Raw genomic sequence first — 23143 nt, forward strand, 5'->3', positions numbered from 1 at the left:
AATATATTTTCATTTTATTTAATTTTCTTTGCAAAATTATTTTAAAATAGTTTTAAAAATCCAAAAAATACACAAAAAATATTTGTAAGTTGATAAAATAATATATTATTTTCTGATATAAAAATATTTTATTTTTCTTCATAATTTAAATATTTTGTATAATTAATTAGATAATATGTATATATTTATCTTTTAATTATTTCAACCAATCAAAAAATCATAAAAAAATTGTTCTTTATATTAAATATAGTTTATATATTATAGACTAATTTTGTACATATTTAGAATATTTTCTCTTTAAGTTTTAATTATTTGTGTAATTATTTATATAATTATATGATTATTTAACTTAATAATTTCAAAAATTAATTTCAAAAAAATCCAAAAAATTAGTTTTATTTTAAAATTAATTGACAAGCATTTTGAACATATTTCAAATTTAATTTTTAGGTTTAAATTTTATTTCCACCTCTTTCTCATTTTAATTAAATTAATCACGCATTAATTCTAATTAAAATCAATCATAAAAAAATCCAAAAATATTTCTTTTATTTTCTTGCAATTTAAATTCCTAGATCAAGTGTATAGGTTGTCAAAATCATGTAAATAGCGTAGTTCACATTTCCCGCACAATCGATGTAATATCGTAGATTTACTTTCCGCATTTTACATTCCCGCATTTTAATTCCAGTACATAAAAAACTGCGTGTATGTCAAAGATAAAAATTGAAGCGTTAGGTCACTAACTTCAAAGATAAAATATCTGAATCAAAACACAATCACACTTGCACCTCTTAGGGTAATCCCTCTTTTACTCTTTTCAAAATCAAAATCAAATTCTACTGTTTCAAATGCAAAATCGAACTTTCGTTTACATCCGGTGAAAGGAGAATTTTTTAAAGGAAATAGGAAAAGACCTTATAACTTAGGGTAGACCTCCTAATTTGCTTGCTCAAATCAAAACAAACAAATGTCTCATATACCGTTGTTTTTCAAAATAAAACTTTCAAAAAAAGACAATACTTGGTATATATCCAAACAAGGATCATTACGAAGTTAACGTTCTTTTTTTCAAAACATCTTTCGAAAGATAAAACACTTTGTATACATCCGCACAAGGATCATTACAAAGTCAATTTGCAAAAAGTATTTGAAACCACATACAAGCATGTCAAGGCAAGAGAAAAGTGATTAAAAACAAGTGAGCTAAGCAAATTAAAGAGCCCATGGATAACCATGGATACAAAGGGTGCTAATACCTTCCCTTTGTATAACCTACCCCCTTACCCAGAATTTCTTAAAGGTCTTTTTCTGTTTCTTTTATAAACCTTTCCTTAATTGGATAAAATAAAAGTCGGTGGCGACTCTCTGATTTTCAAAAACACAAAAGCAAAAAAGAGAAGAGTGTCAGTTCGTGTATCTCTCACACGAGAGGTACGGTAAAAAACCGAGGGCGACACTACGCAAAGGTTCAAGTCGTAGACACCTCTGTTTATGCACAATCTTAGAAACGTTTGACGTTACTTCTGAAACACTTTTATAAATTCAAGTGGGGGATTGTTGGAACATTATGTTATTAATCCAAAATAGGGAGATGAATTGAAAAAGTTCCTAAGTCAAGTCCCACATTGTGTGTTAGTTGAAAATACTCCTTAGTCCCACATCGCTTAGATTAAAAATCTTGGCTTGTTTACTTCATTATATAAGGAAGTCACTTGTTTCATTCTAAAACACACCAAAAACTTATTTTGAGTTTTTCCTTCCTCACTCTCATAACTCCGCGTCTTTCGAATTGTCGAAGCGCCAACTTCTCCCCCTTTCTTTCTACTCGTTGAATTTTCCGAGTACCTTCTTGAATTCTCTTTAGAGAATAACGTTAATTTCTCCTCGTTTGAGTTGAGAAATTATAAGTATAATTTTTTTTTTGGATTCTCTTTAGAGAATTATTGAAATTTCTCTTGGTTTGAGAAATTACTACGACTGGTCTTTATACCAGATACTAAGATGGTATTCATACCATATTTGAATGGTCCTAGTACCATCTGAGGGTGTATTTCTAGACCGATCATCTACCGTGCAAGTAGTAATCGTATAGTATAGAACTGGGCTGTTTTAACCTGGAGGAGTCGTGGTTATTAAGAGCTGCTTTGCATAATTTTGGCAGTACCGCGAAACGTCTTAAAGAAATCGTACCGATCCGCAGAAGGTATGTTTTATGAGTATTGAATGAAAGTTATTGCCCCTTCATTTTTTGCTGAATGTAAAAATCTGTGAGTTTGTGATAATATTTTGATCACAGTTTGGAAAATATACCAGATATGAGGTTTACTAATATTGCTTATGGAGTTTAATCCTAAACAAACTATGGGATAGCAAAAGCTTATAGAGCTCACAGTTCTGCATGGCACATGTTTGTAGTGATAGCTGATAATCTTTAGAAAAATTATCTATGCATGATGAAAAAAGAGTCACATATGTAGTTTATTGTTCTAAGAAAGTGTCGTATATTATTCAACAAAAATGATGAACATGAATGATTCCCTCACTCCACTTACTGTCCTCATATTTCCACTCAGTGACAGAACCAGTGTCTCACATCGAGTAGTCGACAGGATAATCCAAAGAATGGAGAAAATGCTTATGAATTAAAAAGAGTTTGTAGAAGTGATAGAAACTTAGTCCCACATCGGTTGTAATAGATACATAATAAGTGTATATAAACCAATAAAGCATATGGTAATAAGAATTGAAAATAGTGAGTGGGCAAGTGGGCTGTCAATTGGCCCGAATCTTGAATGGTTAAGGCCCAACCTTAATATTTTGATAATTTAAAAAATAAATTCTAAAAATTTATTATAAATGAAAACTTATTATTAATAAAAATACAAAAACGTAAACAATAATTGACATACAAAATAAATAAAAAAGAATTAAATTACTAAAAAAAATATAAAAGAAAATTAAAAAAGTATAAAATTCCATGTGGAATTAAAAAAATAATTAAAAAATAATAAATGCCACGTGGATTGCCACATTGACAAATTGAAGGAATCTTTGGTGAAATCTAGCACTCAGGGGGCTTGGCTGATGGAATCCGAGCATTACGAGGGGGTTTTTACAAAAAAAACTTTACCAAGGACTTAAATCAAATACCCTTAACATTAAGGGGGGTTTGTATATTTAACCCTTAACAATACTATCTTTCTCTCATGTTGATATTTACACAAATACCCTTTTATTTTCTATTAAAAATATATTTCACATATTAATATTTACGAAAATGTTCTTTTATTTTCTATTTAAAATATATGTTAATATTTATGAAAATATCTTTTTATTCTCTCTTATTCATTCACTAAACCGTATGATTTTTTTTATTTATTCCCTAAAATGCAAGGGGTTTACTAGAAAAATATTTTTAATACTATATTTTGATAGATTTAAACGTGTAGAAGATGAATTAATAAACTCTATTTTCTAAATATATTTTGCGATTAAAAGATCCAATTGTCAGAGCCCAATACAGAAAACTACAAACCAATAAACGGGTCTCAATAAATTTTGTTGCTATTTTGCAGCATCTTTTTTGTCCAATGCACCTCTTTCAATATATTAGTATATTATTACACACTTTCAATTATTTAAATAATTCGTCTATATTTTCTAAATATCTATATCATATATATAATGCAAACACATAAATATTAATATATTAATATAAAACCACGCTATCAGAAATGGTAAATGAAAATCACCTTGCAATTCATTATCACAATTTTAATATGAAAATATTAATGCCACTGTGACACAGTTGCATAGGTACATGTGAAACAACAAAGAAAAAAATCACCGAGATGTGGGTGCTGTTAAGTATGTTTGGATTAACGGTGAATAAAATTGATATTCATAGCATTGAGTTTGGTAGAATTGATTTTAACAAAATTTAGTTTAGAATAACTGATTTATGTTAGGATACATTTAGTACAACTGAATTGAATAACAAATTTCAAAGTAAAAAATCACGTTTAAACTCTTAAACTACATATTTTAGCTTCTAATGGAATCAATTCTAGAGATAGAATTAATTCTACTTTAGAAGAACCAAACACCTCAAAATCACTTCAGAATCAATTATACATCTTTAGAATTACTTTTGATTCTTCCAAAAGACAAACCAAACATGCACTTAGTCTTTATTTGAGAGCGCTAAAAATCGTATCATGGGTTTGCACGTGTTATGGTGAATCTAGGTTTGTCATGAAAGTTACAATATAACACATTCCTATTTTTTTAACTAATAAAAGACTAATATGTATATAAATGAGTATGTGTCAAAATTCACATGTTGTAATAGGAAAAGGGCCATGAATTGGGAGAGTTCAAATGAGACCGTGTAATATTGACTATTGATTAATGAATTTCATTTCATTAGGATGATACCCTCTAGACGTAAGTGTCGTTGCACCAAATTGAGTTAACAATTATTTGTGGTATTTAATTTGTTTATTTGTTCTTTGTTTCTTGATCTTTGTATTTTCTCACACATTGTCGCAACATTGTGTGTGACATCTTGTCACTGATCAAACAAAATTTGTATTGGCATCAAAGCAGACACCCTGTTATGTTGGGTGAGTTCAGGGATTTTATCTGTATTTTATTCAAGATGGATAATGCCAAAGAAGAAGGATTTATGAACCGACCACCAATTCTCGTGGATATGAATTATTGGAAGGCTGACATGGTTACACTCATAAAGGGATGGACTGCTCCCAAGATCATAGTTGAAGAGAACACTGAAGCTGTGATGCCTGAAAAGGTTTGGGCAACGACTAAAGATGAAAAAGGTGCTTTGAAACTCATGTGTTCTTAATGCTATCAAGAATGAAGTTAAAAAGAATATCTTTAGGATCATCAATATTTGCCGAGGAGGCGTGATAGACTCTTAAAGTTGCTCTTGAAGAACCAACCAAAGTTCATATGTCAAGACTTCAATTTCTTAGAAATCAATTTGAAAACTTAAAGATGAAAAGAGGCGAAACTATTTCTGAATTCATTGTCTGACTCCGTCACATTACTAACGAAACTATTTCTGAATTCATTGTCTGACTCCGTCACATTACTAACAATTATTTTGCTTTTGGTGAAAAGATGTCTAAAGAAAAAGCTTGTAAGAAAAATCTTAAGATCTTTGCACAAAAGGTTTGATATGAACGTAACATATATTGAAGAAGTTTAAGATTTTTCCATAATTAATTTGATGAGTTGATTGGATCCTTACTCACGTTTGAAATGGACATAGATGACGAGTTCAAGAAAAGGAGTAAAGGTTCGACATTCAAATGGGATAGTGAAGACTGTGGTGACTACATTGAATGAGATGTTAATCAAAATCTGACTTAGTCCATTGCCATGCTAGCTAAGAGCTTTAGCAAGATCATGAGAAGACTTAACAGGAGGTCCAAGAATAATGTCTCTACAAATGTCAAAGACAATCAACAACAAAATTCTAAAGGTGTCAAATTCCACCGAAAATAAAGTGTACATCCTCATCGTTAATTCTTCTAAGTAATACAATGAATTTCACCGGAGAATTTGGTTATATTTTCTCATGTAAAAATTTCAACAAAAACAAAGTGTCATCCTCATCGTTAATACGGGAGACCATCCGACATTCTAATAAATTAAATATGATTCACTATAAATGAATTTCATGGAAGAGTTTAAAAAATGATTACGATTTGATTTTTTTCCATTAATTTAATATGATTCTTCAATTCATATATTTCAATCATAAATAAAAATACTAATTACATGCACATAATTATAAAATGCATTAAATTTATTTTCTTTGTTTTTCATGAAAAATACAATGTTAATGATAATAATTATGCTTTGATTTTTTAATAAGTGTTTTTTTTATCTTATATATTGAGATGGAAAGAGTGTGAATTAATAATATATATAATACACACACGTAGCCTTTTAAATTTATTACTTGACGATTTATGAAAAAAATTAAAAAATACCATAATAATATTCAATAAATTTATAATCATATGATTTACATCTACTTAAAAAATAAAAAATAGATTTCACAAACTTCTATATTAAATTAATTATATGAATGTATTTAAATATATAATTAATTTTACTTATTTATATTATAACAATCACTATTAATTCTACTTTATTTATTTATTTATTTATTTATTTTGCTTTCGCATTGGTTTTGACCTACATAAATCGACTATATATAACGCATGGGTAGATGACTATTTAATTATTTCATTTGTTTTTTCATTAAAATATATATTTTCGACAGGTCAAGCCTACTTAATTTGAATATCTTTTAATCAATATTATATTATAATTATTTACTATTTATAACGACTTTGCGCGACCGTGCGAACGGACGGTTAGATGACTTAATAATTTTTTTCTACTAAAATATGCATTTCTGACTAATCGAGAGCTCTTAATTTGTATATCTTTTATAGTAACATGTGCAAACGCACGGGTAGATGACAATTTAATTATTTCATTTATTTTTTCTATTAAAATATATATTTTCAATATACCAAAATAATATGTATATTTTATATATATATATATATATATATATATATATATATATATATATATATATATATATATATATATATATATATTTCTTAACCATCATTATATTATATATATTTACTATTTATAGTAACATTGCGTGACCCGTGCAAATGCACTGATCTTAATATTTATTCATAATATCAATAATACTTTTTTTTATTATTTATAATAAAGTATAATTCATTCATATATTATATTTATTCATGATTCTTTAACTAAACCGCGAGACCTACTTCTAGACACACATTATTAGTTAAATGTTAAAACAATTCTAAACGAGCCCATTTGTATATTTGAAGATCCAAATTTATACTCATTATTGCTTTCTTCAAAAAATAATAATTATTACTACCTCCGTCCCAAAATAAATGTCGTTTAAGGTTGTTACACACAGATTAAGAAAAGTAATGATTGAGTCAATAAAGATAACATTTTTACAAAATTACCCTTAATTACTATTGGTTGTTATATATTGTCGTGACTTGAAAAACGTGTAGATAAGGGGTAAAGTTGGTAAAAGTTAGTTAATGTTGCATTGGGAAAGTAAAGAGACTATTATTTTGAGACAATTTTTTATGGCTAAAAAGATACTTATTTTGGGACTGAGGGAGTAGTTTTTATAAACTGTCTTATTTTTAATTATTATACTATTTTGGGAAGTTCCTAGTATTTTTGGGTAGAAGTTTAGGTGTAGGGGTAAGTGAAGTAAAATTTCCATTACATAGTACCACACTCTAGTCTCTAGCATTGACCAAATTTTATTAGTCTGGTCCATAGCCAAGGAATATTTATTAAATATGGGCTAGCTCTGATACCCTGACATACTAGGCCAAGCACATAATTTACTAATCAATTTTCCAAAATATTTTTCACACCCCACAATATTAAATGCTGCTAAAAAAATAGTTGAACTCTCTTCAATGCTACCAAAACAATACTAAGCTAGTACTAATTTCATTGATGATTTTCTAATTTGTTAGAACATTAATTAATTATCATACAAAACAAAAACCTATGCTACTACTATGTGATGATGATGTATTATCTATACAAAATTCTAGTTAATAAGATGAGACTCTTATGTGTAATCCATTTGGTGCCACAACTCTAGGAAATTTCATTAGTTTATCTCCTCCTACTTCTTCCCATCTGCAATATCAAATTCAATATTATCACATGTAGTCATAAAATAATATAATATATTTGTCTCAAATTATATGTCACTTTAATAACATAAATCTCGGCCACATTGAATTCTCTCACCTGTATCTAGTTACAAAGTAGTGTAAGAAAGTCGAAATTTCGGCTATGCCCAATTCTTTTCCTGGACATTGTCTAGTTCCTCCTCCAAATATCAAGAAGTGACTTTTTGACTCTAGACTATTACCCTGCATTTTCAAGTTACTTGTTAATTAAGATAGCATTTCAAGATTTTGTGCATAGTGAAATAAAAATATAGTAAGAAGTTGTGACTAACCAGCCATCTCCAAGGGTTAAATGTTAGTGGATCATGATATAGAAAAGGGTCATAGTTTATCTCTCTAGTATATACATATATCCTCCACCCTTTAGGTACCAAATAACCTGAAAACATCATTAACAAAAAAATAATAATAATAAAAATTAGCTCTGAAACAGTAAGATTGACATTGAGGCAAACATCAGAGACAATACTAATACGCACACGTCAACAACAACAATTATATGTATCAGTGTCATGTCACATATGTCAGATTATTAGATATTGATACATGTCAAATATTTGACATATTTTTCAATGAAACGGTAATACTGACACAGTCATCAGACAAAATACTAATACGTTCATGTCAGACATGTTAAATCACTGTAGATACGGAATTGACTTATTAAGATGCATCCTACATGATTTTTTCAACTATGATTATGATTATTTATATGATATTAAAATAATCTAAGTATGTTGGAAAAGATGCATTTTTTCTGCTAAACTTTTGACATAGTGAAAAGGGTCTATTTGGTTTGTTGAAAGGGTGGTCAATGATGCCATGTGAACAATTACACTATCCTAGGGATGAATATCTTTTTGTGGTTACTGTTTAAAAAGCTTTATGATGCTGAAAAAAGTTGCTGAAAGAAACCTAAAAGGTCAAACATTTATCTTGAGCCCATAAATACATATAAGCTAGAGAAATGAAGAGTAGGCCAATCACAAAACCCACCATTTAATTCCATGTCATGAGTTGTTTTTCTCAGAACTCCATTAACTATTGTAGCTAATCTCGAGGTCTCAAAAATCACCTGCATAAACAAAACTTAATTTAGTACTATTCCACGCTAAATCACTTACAATCGTCTAAAACTCCAACGAGGACTGATGTAAACCGTCAGAAGTAGAAGTTCACATGTTTCTTATTGTAACGTACTAATGTCTAAGACAATGAAATGATCGATATAGTTTAGATCACTGTCTTAGACGTTAGAACAAAAAAAGATCTATTTCTAGACGGTGAAATCAATCGTCGTCGGTGTTTTTCCTTATAATTGAAGAAATATTACTAACGATTCTTACAGCGCGAGTAAACCTCATTGACTTGAGATCATTACAATCAATAGGATCTTCTGGCTTTTTCCTTTCTCTAATAGCAAAATGCTCTTTCTGCAAGATTTCAATATTCAATATAATCATAAAAAAGAAAAACTTAATAGAAAAAGCAATTATAATGAGAACTTTTGCACATACTCTCATTTCTTCAAGAACATTAGGATGATCATGAAGGTACTTTACAGCCATCATTGAAGTGGTTGAAATAGTTTCATAACCAGAATACATAATTGTAATGATTAGATCAATAAGCTCCTCATCATTAAGTTTGCATCTATTATCATTATCTCCTCTCATCAAACAACTAAGCATGTCTTCATAGTTCTCTTTTGATTCTCTCCTTTCCTTTAGTAGGTTACTCAAAATGCTAATTATGCTTTTCCTTGCCTGCAAAAATCAATCAAATGTAAATCATTATACGATTAATCAAAATTAGTACTATTGTATTCAGGCCCGTCTTTGAAGGCAGACTACCGCATATGCTCCAAAATTTGTCACGATTAAATGTTTATCGCAGTTAAACTGTGGTTAAATAGTCTTTATTTGTTTTTACATAGTTAACTATGATTAATCTATACAGTGTCTCCAAAAAATTGAGACGGTTCTGACTATATTTACCTGTAATCCGCGGTGATAGTTTGTGCCCGGAAGGTTAAGAGGGAGAGACAGAGTTCCTAAAACAAGCTTAAAGAACTCTGTCATGAAAGGCTGAGAAATTGAGCTTGTTTCCATACCAGCAATCTGCTTCAACGATGACAGAAATGCCATCTGTTCAAAAATATTTGAGAATTCGCAATTATCGTTAGAAAATTTTCGAATAAACTTGATCATGAAATCATATTGATATTGTGATTTGGTTGAAGCTACAAAATGTAGCTTCTGACAAATCGTGATTCTATCAAATTTACCGTCAATTCAAACATGCATAATGTTATTGACCTTTACAATAAGCATGTTTGAAATCAAGGTGAATTAGACGAATTCGCAAATTTCTTTATACTGCCAAACTCACTGTGAATCCAAAAATGCACACAGACGGACGGAGTTACGGACCTGTTTGGTTTTGTCTTGAATATTGATAACTTTGTTTTCCCAATGATTCAAGTGAGTTCTCATGAACTGATCAATTTTAGGTAAAAGCTGATTTCTAATCAAGGTGGGGCTAATGATTGAAAGCAATGTCCCTCTCATGTACTTGTGAGTGGAGCCATGAACAGCTGCAATGTTACATTTTCCTAAGATATCTAACATGGATTGAGGGTATCCTGGAACAAACCCTTTTGCTTCATTCATCAATATGTATCTATTTAGTTCTGCATCCATTGATACAATTGTAGGACACCCTAATATATGTGATTTGAAAATATTTCCATACCTGCCATTCACATCAAAATAAAAAAAATTATTCATCAACAATATATAATAAGCCACACTAAATAAATTCTTCTTCTACAATCAAATATTGTTGCACATCTATCAACTGAATTGATAGAGGTGGTTTTTAACCCGACTATCACTACATTTTTTTTTTAACACTCTTATCAACTGAGCTAACAATCAAGCTGGCTAAGCGGGTTTAACTGGACTATCTACTACATTTTTTTAACGCTCTTATCAACTGAGCTAACAACCAAGCCAAGCTGGCTGGTTGTTGAACGAGACTATCTTCTGCATTTTTAACTTTTTAACGCTCTTATCAACTGAGCTAATAACTGAGTAGTTGGTTTAACAAAACTGTTTTTTAAGAAAGCTAATTTGACAGAATTACTTGTGACACAGTAATTCAGTAAAAACTACTTTTATAAAAAGTTTCAACTTAGACAAACATGAAATTAGGAAGATTAAACTTTTATTGAACACATGCAACAAAATGGCCAAACTATGATGATGAAGAAGAAAAAACATGTGAAGTTGTTATGTTTTTTTTTTACCTTGACCTTTGATTTTTCATGAAGTTAGGACCTTGTTTAAGAAACTCAGTAGTTTCTCCAAAAACAGGCCACCCCATTGTTCCTTGAGGCAAACCTTTTCTTCTGTATCTAACTTGATTCCATTTGAGAAGAGCAGAGAAAAAACAGAACACAAAGAAGAAACCAAGAATTGCAATGAAGATAGCCATTGGTAAGGTAGAAAACTTAGTAGTAGCAATTGAGTTGGAAACAATTTAGCACAAGTGCTTATATATATAAGCACTTTGAGGTAGTATTAGTAGAACTTAGAAGTAGCATTTGAATATGAGAGTGGACAAAAAGAGCCACCCTATGAGAGTAGTAGCATCCTCCACCTATAGTTTGTGTTGGAGAATGAGATAATAAATAAATGAATTGATGAGATTGTTGGAAGAAAAAGTTGGAAAAAAAGGAGAATGAGAAAAAAATTAAATAAAAAAAAGTGATTATGGAAATGGAGAAAGAAAAGTATTGGTTGGTTATATAGAGAGGGAAAAGGAGAGAAATGGGGTGAAGGGTTGGTTGTATGGATGTTGATTGATGAAGTAGATATGGTAAGCTATTTACTGCTTATGTTGTTTTTGTAAAAGGTGTTGGGCTTATCTATGATAACTATTGCACAATTTTATTCCTTTTTTTTTTGTACTCTCAAATACTAAATTCTCACGTTTTATAAAAATATTAGTACTATAAAACTCACACAAACTTTATTTTATTTTATTTTTATACTATTTTAATGGTTAAATTTTGAGAAAATCTCACTCCACCCAATTTAGAGGTGTTCAAAATTAAATCGGTCAAATACAAAATCGTAAAATCAAACTAAATCGAAATTGCAAAAAATTATATTTGGTTCGGATGTGTTTGAGCCATTTTTTTAACAAAACTGCGTGGTTCGGTTTGCAGTTTGTAATTTACAAACCGAACCAAACCGTATTACGTTACAACTAATCTTCACTTAATCGATATTCAACTCAAACTTAAACCTATTATGCCTTAACCTTATGTTTACGAATGACTTTCCCTTCCTCACACCAAAAGTTTTAGTTTAAGTCTTTTTCAAATCTCACCTAACGGTATCGCGCATTTTTCTCATCTTCTTTTTCGAGTACATATCACCTCTTCTTCTCTAGTCTTTCATCTCTTGAGTTTTTTCTTTTTCATCCTATTATTTTTATTCTACCGCTCTCTCTTCGAATTACGTTTTTAATGCTCATTTTATTCTTTAATATTTTCTCTCTTTTGCTCTTTCTTTTTCATCTTCTCTAATCTTTCACTTTTTTTCATTTCATTATAATGTTTTTCATATTGTTTTATGTTACTATTTTATATTTTTTATTCCACTTTTATCTAATCTTATTTATGTATATTAAAAGAAAAGTTGTTGTCCAAATATGATGAGTGTTGTTGTTATTTGATAACGCATAAATGATTAAATACAAAGTTATGTTGTCATTTATATGGTTTGGTTCGGTTTTGTTTCTAAAAGTCAACCGAACCATACACTTTTTTCTCTTGCGGTTCGGATGATTTTTTATGTAAAAACCGTTCAAATCGCACCGTGAACATACCTACTTGAATCTCTTAGCCACCCGATAAAATTCCATTTATGCCCCCTGATTCTATAGATGTACCTCTGTAAGCACTTTTTTTCAAAAAAAAAAGGTTTTCTTTTTTCATAGTTGCATACGGGAGCTTAAAACATAGTGAAATTTGGGAAGATCCCAAATTAATGGGGAAATCCCAAATTAATTGGGAAAATTACAAATTAAATGAAATTTTCTGTAGTTACATCTACGAAAGATTTTGAAAATAGAGTGTTCCGTAGATGTACCTACGGAACATTCTTTTATATTTTCAAATCAACTACATTTTACTCATAAACTCTAATTTTTATACCAAAAATGGAACATCAAATTATAGTAAATCACAGGAGTGCAATTAAGATTTTCCAATTATTTTAATTTACTATAATTTGATGTTTTATTTTTGTTAAAAAAATTGGAGTTTAGGAGTCAAATGTAGTTGTTTTGAAAATATAGTAGAATTCCGTAGATAGATCTACGAAACACTCTATTTCAAGACCTTGCGTAGATGTAGCTACGAAAGATTTCATAAACTTAATTAATTTGGGATTTTCCCAATTAATTTGCGATTATCCCAATTAATTTGAAATTATCCCAAATTAATTTAGAATTAACCCAAATTTTAAGTTTTCGTAGATGCACCTACGAAAAAATCAATTTTTTTTTAAAAAATAATTCTAAAAATATATCTACGGAAATATAAGAACAATTTTGATAAATCAATGATGAATGAGAGATCTAAATGTGAGGTAAGATATTCTCTAAATTTTAAAGAGATGTCGCATGTTCGAGGTTGTAGTCGAACGTTCTTACATACATATCTATTAAAATTGTTTAATAGAAATCAAAGAGTTGCTTTATCACAATGAATAATTCATTTGCTAAAAAATGTTTTTAAATAAGTTGCTTTATGATTTTGGAATATTAACTTTTTTAAATAGTTTGTTTTAATTAATTATGTTTTATAATTTTTAGTTCAATAATAAAATGCAATATTAACTTTTTTTTAATAGTTTCACTCGGTTTTGGCTAACAACCTTCATTTCGGTGATTAAAACGCTGAATGTAAAGTTAACTACACGTGAGTTCGAACTTAAAACTTTTAAATAATATCTTAAGTCTTTACTACTAAATTAATATGCATTTATGACAAATAATTTCTAAGATATTTAATAATATATACTAATTCTGAATTTAAAACAATATGCATCATGACAAATAATTTTCAAGATTTTTAATAATATTTACTAATTTTGAATTTAAAAAAAATTATAAAATTTATATCAATTGGGTCTCGAACTTAAATAGGATTAGTATAAGGTTGATTGGATAACTATACTTTTAGATATGGTTTTAATATTATAAACAAATTGTTGATATGGTTGGTTCCAAATATAAAAAGAGTGAATTTTAATATTTGAATTTATTTTTTTATAAAAACAATTTATATCAAGTATACAATAATAATAATAAAAAGATTACATTAAAGATTAGTTTTGTTTAGTCTTAAAAATGTGGCCTATTCTAATTTCTAAGAGTTTTCTCTTGAGATTTCTATTAGAATTAGGGGTGTTTGTGGTGCGGTTTTGACGAAAAAAATCATCTGAATTGCAAGAGAAAAAATCGTGCGGTTTGATTTGGTTTGGTTGACTTTTAGAAAAAACCAAACCAAACCAAACCAATGCGGTTTGGTTCGGTTCGGTTGGCTCAGTTTTTTACAAATATTTTATTGAGTCATACATACACATATAGATGACAATATAACTTTGTATTTAGACATTCATACACTATCAAATAACAACAAAACTCGTTATATTTTGACAACAACTTTCCATTTAATATGTAAAAATTAAATTAGACAAAAGTAGAATAATAAACATAAAATAATAGCATAAAACAATATAAAAATTACTATAATGAAACAAAAAAAATAGAAGAGACGAGAGATTAGTGAAGATGAAAAAGAAAAAATAAAAGAGTTGAGAGATTAAAGAAGAATATGTACGATAAAAACGAAACTGAAATAGGGAATATTTGCATGAAAATGAAAAGGTGAAAAAGAAAGAATATAAGAGAGTAAAGATTAGAGAAGAAGAGGAAAGATGTATGTGACAAAGAAGACACAATAATGCTATTAGAGATTTGAGAAGATCGACACTGAAATCATATGTGTAAGGATGAGAAAATTGTTCGTAATCATAATGCTAAGGTATAATAGGTTTAAGTTTGGGTTGGATGTGAGTTACGTAAAAGTTAGGTTGTAACATAATGCGGTTTGGTTCGGTTTATGAAATACAAACCGCAAATCGAACCGAACCGTGCGATTTTCTTAAAAGATGACCCAAACAAATCCGAACGAAATGCGGTTTTTTGCGGTTTCGATTTGGTTTGGTTTGGTTTGCGGTTTTCTATTGGGTTGATTTGGTTTTGAATACCCCTAATTACAACAATAGTTTGAGCTTTTAGAAGCAATGAAAGAACTTATTTATATACGAAAATGTCTGGCTAAAAAATACAATAATTCATAGATTTTGGTGTTTCATAATCGATTAGAACACCTACCTAATCGATTAGGCTAACCCAGGAAAGAAAATCATAATATGATCTGTTACTTAATCGATTAACAGGGTTATCAAATTGATTATGAGGTGTTACTCATATTCTAATTGATTAGATCAAGGTTCTAATGAATTAGACAATTAAGTTTTGCTTCCTTAGTTGATTAAAAGACTTCTTAATAAATTATGTACTTGATATGGTTGGTTGTAAGAAATTTCAACAAAAAATTATAGATTTTGAGAATGTTTTAACGAGGGTGTACATTGTCTTACAAAATAAAAATTAAACACATGATCCGACAAACTTTCACAATTTTAGTTTTTTTTTATTTAACTTTGATTAGTTCTTTCAACATAAATTTTAACATTTGGATTTGTGCTTACTTCTTGACTGATGATGCTTGAGATTTATTCTTTCTTGTTCAATTGTCATCATCAAAATCTTTAACACATTTACCTGCACAGTTGTCATCATCATCATTAAAATTCAATAGATCCCTAACAGATCCAAAACATATCTCATTAATTGTTAGAAATAAAATATATTATTACTATCTTATAATATCTCTTAAAATATTATTAGTATATATCTTATAATATCTCATAGAATATTATAAATATATATCTTATAATATCTTTTAGAATATTATAAATATCTTACAATATCTTTTTATATTAATTTATATGATCGCTGAATTAATATAAACTATTCTAACATTAATGAATGAATCCATGAATCGAACCGACTGAACTCAATATCCGTGAACCGCTTAGATCATATTACTTTTTGGTTTTCTGATTTTTGGCAATCTCAAAACATGTTTTCTTTCTCTTCATCACTCAAAGATTTTAAGGGATACTTCAAAAGCCATCATCCTTAGGCACGAAGGAGGATGTAGACATTATCTCTTTTGTTCTTGAGAAAATAGTAGAACAAAAGGAAATCACCACCATTGTCGTAATAGTCACAACAGGAGGCTGGCCTAAAGCCCTAAACTTAGCCTAAAAAACCCCATCTCAAACAAATATTCGCAAAATTCACTATAGAAAATAAAGAAAGAATAAACAATTCATAATTGGAAGAAGGGCGTGAACAAAGAGATGGCGAGGGTGAATAGTTCAGGCAATCTTGCAGAAAGAGAAAACGAAGTGAAACAAAGTGCCAAAAGAGAAATATTTTATAGAGGAATTCGTAGAGGACCTTCTGGATTTCCTCTGGGTATTTGAAAAAACTCAACACGTTTCTAACATGTGTCACTAACGTTTTGTGTCTCGAAAAACAGGTCATCAGTTGCTTACATTAAATAAAAGTAAGCACGATTTACATGATGATGATTGACATCCCCGACTGACATATTTTTTAGTTAACTAAGGGACATCCGGAAGCTGACTCATCCTTCGGGGGCCAAAATAAGTCGCCCTAAACTGAGGGACTCATACCTAGCTGAGTGATACTCGCCTTTAAATATAGTCGCCTTTAAATATAGTCGCCTTCAGTTGAGGGACTCGCTCTTAGCTGAGGGACTCGCCTATTAATATAGCAGCCTCCAGCTGAGGGACTCGCCTTTTAAATATACTCGCCCCTAACCGAGCGACTTGCCATGCAAGTATCATCAGCTTCAACTAAGGGATCCACCAATATGGAGAGGGACGCGCTTCGAATGAAAAATCGAGTTTAAAAACAGTTCGTCCTTAGAAAAATCCCTTGTGCTTAAGGGACTAAGTAGTGTTATATTTGTGGAGAATCCAAACTAGGGCACCCTCGCTTAGGAATCGTATAACCTAAGGGATGACTTAGAGACTCGCCTGGAGGTACCGATGACGTGTAAGGACATTGGTTAAGAAAGAGAGAGTTTGCACTAACTCCTAAAAAATATGTGGTCAATAACCTCCCATGATGAGAAGGGAGCGGTTGTCGCCACTTAGGATTATTCAAACCCTAAGTCCAAATAGCCTCTATAAACACTCTTCTCCCCAAGGGAGGAGGAGAACATTCTTTACACCAAAAAAGCATAGTGTTTAACAAGGTCATAATGCACCACTGATCATGCTTCATACGCTTCTTTCCAAGCACAACTGGTCACCTATAAACCACCATAAAATACCACCGTATAAGACTTTTCGCCATCGTTAACAAATTCTAACCAGCATACAACTTAATATACCTACAAAATCCTCTGAATCTCTCTGTCATTACAAGGGAAACACATACACCTAAATTTTTTAACCAATATACCGCCTAAAAAACTTTCGAAATGACAATTCCTACTTGAATCATCTTCTTCAAATTTTATATGAATTTTAAAAATAATTGTATTACATCAAAACAAGTAATTTGAATGAACACTTTTTTTAAAAAAAAATTAAATGAATAGTATCCAATGCATTTTAACTTATGATGTAGCTATGAATGTTACTATTATTTTAAGGTTTCAAATCTGCAGCTCAAGAAAACTACAAAGGTTCATTAATCCATTTCCTACTAAAATTATTTTAGTGATCACAAACAAAAGCATAGAGAAGCATATTCATATTTTATCCTTTGAATCAAGACTAAAAAAAGGGTAACAATTTTTAAAAAAAATGCACATGCATAGCACCCCAATTACACCTAAAATAAAATGCATAGTCATAGCTAGCTTCAGTTTTCACATGTCTGTCAACAAAATTTGGTCAAACGACAGTAGTTTCCTTCTGTTACCATGTGGATCCTATGTGTTTTGTGAGATTGGAAAAATTTGGTTCCATTTTAAAATTCCAAATACAAGTTTCAAATTTTGTGAGACTGTAATTCCTAGAGAATCATTAATTCAACTGTGCTATTGACTTTCTAGACTGTTGAGTCTAGTGGCTTTTTGGAATGGGTGAATCAATAACATGTACTGCAAGAAAAGTCTCAATCATGTCCATGCAAAAAGGTAAAAAAGAAACATAAAATACTATAGTATTAATGCATGGATATTTGTACCCCAACATTGATTTGCACTTGTCCTCTAATATTTCATTTATAAATAAACAAAAATTGTTACTGTCATTGTTTAATATAATTTTCTTGTTATATTAATAAGCAAAAATAATTATTTTTATACTGATTAAATTTAATCAAATATAATTAATTTTTTTGATTTATATACAATCAAATTAAATTTTACTATGATATTTTTAGTTATTTTGATGAATCAATTATCATCATTAAATATTTTTAAATTAATTAAAGAAATTGAAAATTCGAGATTTTTCTTAATAAAAATTCGAAGTAACATAACAATAAAAAAATAAGTAAAGAAAAAAAGTACAAAAGAGATTTTTACATTCTATGTTCTAGCATTTTTCTTTTTCTCTCCTATCAAAGGGGAATCACTATATTTAAAGAAAATGTAGTAGGTTTGACTGAGTCAAGTCAAATTAATTAAATGTAATTATTCAATCTATAATAAATCATAAAATAAATAATAACATTAATAATACTAATGATGATAATAATAATAATAATTATAATAATAATAATAAATATATTTTTCATATATGAAAATTTTATTTTAGAACTTTTAAAATATAATCAAAATTTCCAAAATTTTTTCAATTTTCAAAAGCTAAACTAAACATGTACAAATATATTATCCAAAATTTGTACTGTAACTAGTAAAATACCCGTGCGGACGCACGGGTACTGGTATGTTATGCGCATTTGTATATAAATTAAATAAATAACAAAACAAAAATATTTTTGATATCATTTATAAAAATATTTGAATCAGTAGTACATTTATGCGCATTTGTATATAAATTAAATAAATAACAAAACAAAAATATTTTTGAAATCATTTATAAAAATATTTGAATCAGTAGTACATTTTTTCCCGTATATAATAATAATATTTTTTATAAAAATATTTAGATTAATCATACATTGGTTTTTCATGTATTTTGACATCATTTATACAAATATTTGAATTAGTAGTAATTGTTTCCTATAAATAAAAATAATATCGTTTATAAAAATATCCGAATTAACCACACATTAGTTTCCGTATTTTAATATTATTTTTAAAATATTTGAATTAAAAATACACTTTTCACGCAAAATAACAGTTTATAAAAATATTTGGATTAAAACGTTAGGTTAAAGATTAAGATTGAATTAATGAAGCAAACATCATAATCCATTTGAATTATTTTAATGGAGAAACAGTAGTTCTATTTTTCTTTTATGTGGGTGGCTATACATTGCAACTTTTGATAATATAGATCAAATATAAAATAGGGATGTCAACTTGCCTCCATTAGCAGGGATCCCCGTGGGGATTCCCCATTTGGGGCCCCAAAGACGGGGAGTTTTTTCCCTGCGGGGATAGGGATGGGGAACAAAGTCTCCCCGAAGGCACTTCGGGGACGGGGGTGGCGTAAATATCCCCCGCCCCGTGGAGTCCCCGCCCCGCCTAAAGTAACATAATGTCCTTAAGTTTTATATAATTTTAAATTATTATGGAAGTTTATTTGTCATTTCATATAATTAATCTTATACACAAATTTAAAATATATATGTATTGTTAGTAAAAGAGTGAGATATAAATGATTATTTCAATTTTTTTAGTTTGAAATTTTGGTGGTCATACACTCAATATTATAGATTAAATATTGTTAAAACAATATATTTATCATAAAAGAATAATTTCTAAATTTTTTGTTTGTTTTTTAAGCTTTTACTATTAATTTGATTTAAAATAATAAATAAAAAAAATCATGTTTATGAATCTCCGCATGAACCATGGGGATCCGTGGGGACCCGTGGGGATCCGCGGGGATGGGGATGGGGGACAAAATCTCCCCGTAGCGGGGACCCGAAGTGGGGATGGGGAATAGATTCAAGGGCGGGGATTGTGATGGGAATGTATCCCCCGCCCCCGCCCCGCCCCATTGACATCCCTAATATAAAATTTATGAGTTTAATTGTTTTACACCGTCATTACTATATCATGACCATTCAATTATATTACTTTTCAAAAAAATTAAATATTATTAATTTATCAACGGTTGTGATTAGCTGACAGTTTAAATGCATTTCAATTAAATTCAAATTTTATTTATAAGTACCAATATTAAAATAGAAGCTAATTGAAACTTTCAATAATAATAAGTAATGGAAAGCTAATTTATATTTAATTGGAATCATTGCACTGTTTCTAAAGCCATAACAAAAGACTAAGAAATGTAATAAATTACTATAATTTAAATGATGTTAATTTTAAGGATAAAAGGAAATAAATTGAATGCATCATTCCGTATCAAATTAGAAATTTAATGAATAAAAATCAAATTAATAAGAATTAGGCAAGGGAGGGGACATAAAATTATCTGAAATTGAATGTATATTACTAAAATTTCTAAAAAAGTTGATATTGAGGGGACATAAAATTGAATGTATATTCCAATAAAAAATGAAACTGAATGTATATTACTAAAATTTCTAAAAAGTTGATATTGAGGGGACATAAAATTGAATGTATATTCCAATAAAAAATATAATGCATTAAAACATAGGCATAAAGAATGCTCAATCCAGTACATTGGAAAATTACAACTCATAAACTTTTCTAGAGTGCGTGAACAACATAAAATACAAATCCACGAAAGACCTTTATATAGACAATAGTAAGACCTCTATAAGATTTCTCAATCAAAACAAACTCAACCAATTACAACACTAATAAGACATTTATATAGGCAATAAAAGGAATGACATATATGGTCCTAATTATTGATATATGTATTGATAGACATACTTCTACCAAGTCGCAATTTGGTGTACGTTAGATGAATCCAAACAACTCATTCACAACGTATATTCGAAGAGTGAATACAAACTGACTTCTAGAAGATTGTTCATTCATATAAGTTTTTCCCACATATCTAAATAGAAATAAACAGAAAAACAGACAAAAATTGGAGTGTTTTATGTCATGCCAACCCAAAAATTGGATGACATTTGGATGCCTTGCTTTCTGAAGTAATGTAACCTCGCCGTGAAATGCCTTTCTTAGAGACATGGGAATACATATTGTTAATTGAATAATCTAATTAGTATGAATAAAATAACAGATTTCATAGTTACTAATGAGACCTACTCACACTTTATCATCATCAATGAATACTTCCTCCCCAAGAGGTTTAACAGTTACTTGAATTCCAACCCCCATAATATAGTGTAGCAGAGAGTTTCATTATTCTTACTGACAAAGAGCCATATCATAACTTAAATGTCGGTATTCAATTCATTTGGCCCATTGATATGCTTTCTTCAATTTTCTGTTACATTTTTTATTCAAGTGTAACAGGAACACAATCTAAAGGCGTTTCTCCTAAATAAGCAACAGTGAGTTAGGATTTGCATTCATTCAAGAACATTTGTTGTCGAATATTATTTGCAAATCAATGCAGAAATCGGGTCGAAAGTGTAATTAGCTGAATTTTAGGAAGGTAAAGTGTTAATTACCTTGTGAATTTTTATACTCCATGTTTGCCTTGGAATCCATGAGAATGAAAACTATATCATATACATTGAAAACTGTAATCTACGGAGAATATTAAATTAGTTTTCACTATATGATTAATAAAAACATAATTACATTACATTCATGATTGATACCCCTTAGCCGTCGCCGTCTCCCCGATTCTGATTGATACCCCTTTGCTCCAAGCAACTGAAGTTCACAATCACGCCCTGTTGCAATTGCAACAACCACAGAAATCTAAAAAACTTCCAATGTTATTCAAAACAGAATTACATTAAAATAGAATTTCAACTTACAAATAATCACAGTCTCACCATAGTCGATATAGCAAGCAGATCACCTTGAACCCTGATGAAAAAAGAAAACTATAACTTGAAAATTTAAATGAGTACAGAGTTATGATAAAAGCCTTAGTTTAAACAAATATAATTGCAATTGGATATTATTAGACCACTTAGCAGCACAGGGAGGGAAATGGTATAGTCAAACTACCTTTCCACCTTAATGTTAAGTATTACCTTTTGCAAATGGTGTAGAAGATATCTCACAACTCTTACTATTGTCTCAGTCTCATCGAAAAGAAGAAGATTTCCTCCACAACCCGTGCACACAACCTAACAACGTAAGAAAATAAATATATTGTAACAAATTGTCATGAAAATGTCTCACAATCAATTTTTAAAGATCTAGCTCAACTCATATTTTTCAGATATTGCGGCTCTGTAACATAAATTGATATATATATATATATATATATCTATATATATATATATATATATATATATATATATATATATATATATATATATTTAGATCTGTAATTAATATAACAATAGAACAATAGTAAAAACAAATTTGATAAAAGCTTAAACTTCTTACCACATCAAAAAAAAAATCATATTTGCTTTTTCTACTTCCTTGCATGAAATGAAGCCATAACCCACAAAAAGATCTCCATCTTCTTCGTATAACTGTTGGAAACGTACATAGCCATTGAGAAGGTTTCATGATGTTAAAAAAACAACAAAAATCAACACTTAAGAAATTCATAGGAGTAAGCATTCAAACTTTAAGACAAACCTTATTCTTATGGATCGATTCAAGGGAAACAACTTTCATATCACCATGCACATCGAATTTCTCAAAGTGAACAGGCGCGTGCATCACTTCCATTTGTGACATCGGTTAGGGTTTCAAAATAAAAGCTTTGTAGTAGATTTGGTTTAGTGTGTTATGTTTGAAGCCACCATAGAAGAACCATGAGAGAAGAATTAAAAAAATGGAAAAGTCAGATGAAGAGAGAAGAGGAAAAACGTAGATTTGACAGAGAGAA

At 29.4% G+C, this 23143-nt stretch overlaps 1 protein-coding gene across 1 annotated transcript; it reads right to left on the reverse strand.

Annotated features, from left to right (window-relative positions):
- Positions 1 to 7542: 7542 nt before the first annotated feature.
- LOC131629940 (cytochrome P450 85A) lies at positions 7543 to 11607 on the reverse strand. The gene is made up of 9 exons (XM_058900747.1): positions 11137 to 11607; positions 10259 to 10580; positions 9824 to 9973; positions 9344 to 9592; positions 9173 to 9259; positions 8823 to 8901; positions 8099 to 8205; positions 7885 to 8009; positions 7543 to 7770 (listed from the first exon to the last, which is right to left on the reverse strand). Exons 1-9 carry the CDS (start codon positions 11322 to 11324, stop codon positions 7683 to 7685), a joined length of 1395 nt encoding a protein of 464 aa, XP_058756730.1. The 5' UTR covers positions 11325 to 11607; the 3' UTR covers positions 7543 to 7682.
- Between the last annotated feature and the right edge of the window lie 11536 nt (positions 11608 to 23143).

The sequence above is a fragment of the Vicia villosa genome, unplaced genomic scaffold, assembly GCF_029867415.1.
Source record: "Vicia villosa cultivar HV-30 ecotype Madison, WI unplaced genomic scaffold, Vvil1.0 ctg.000622F_1_1, whole genome shotgun sequence".
Lineage (NCBI taxonomy): Eukaryota > Viridiplantae > Streptophyta > Magnoliopsida > Fabales > Fabaceae > Vicia > Vicia villosa.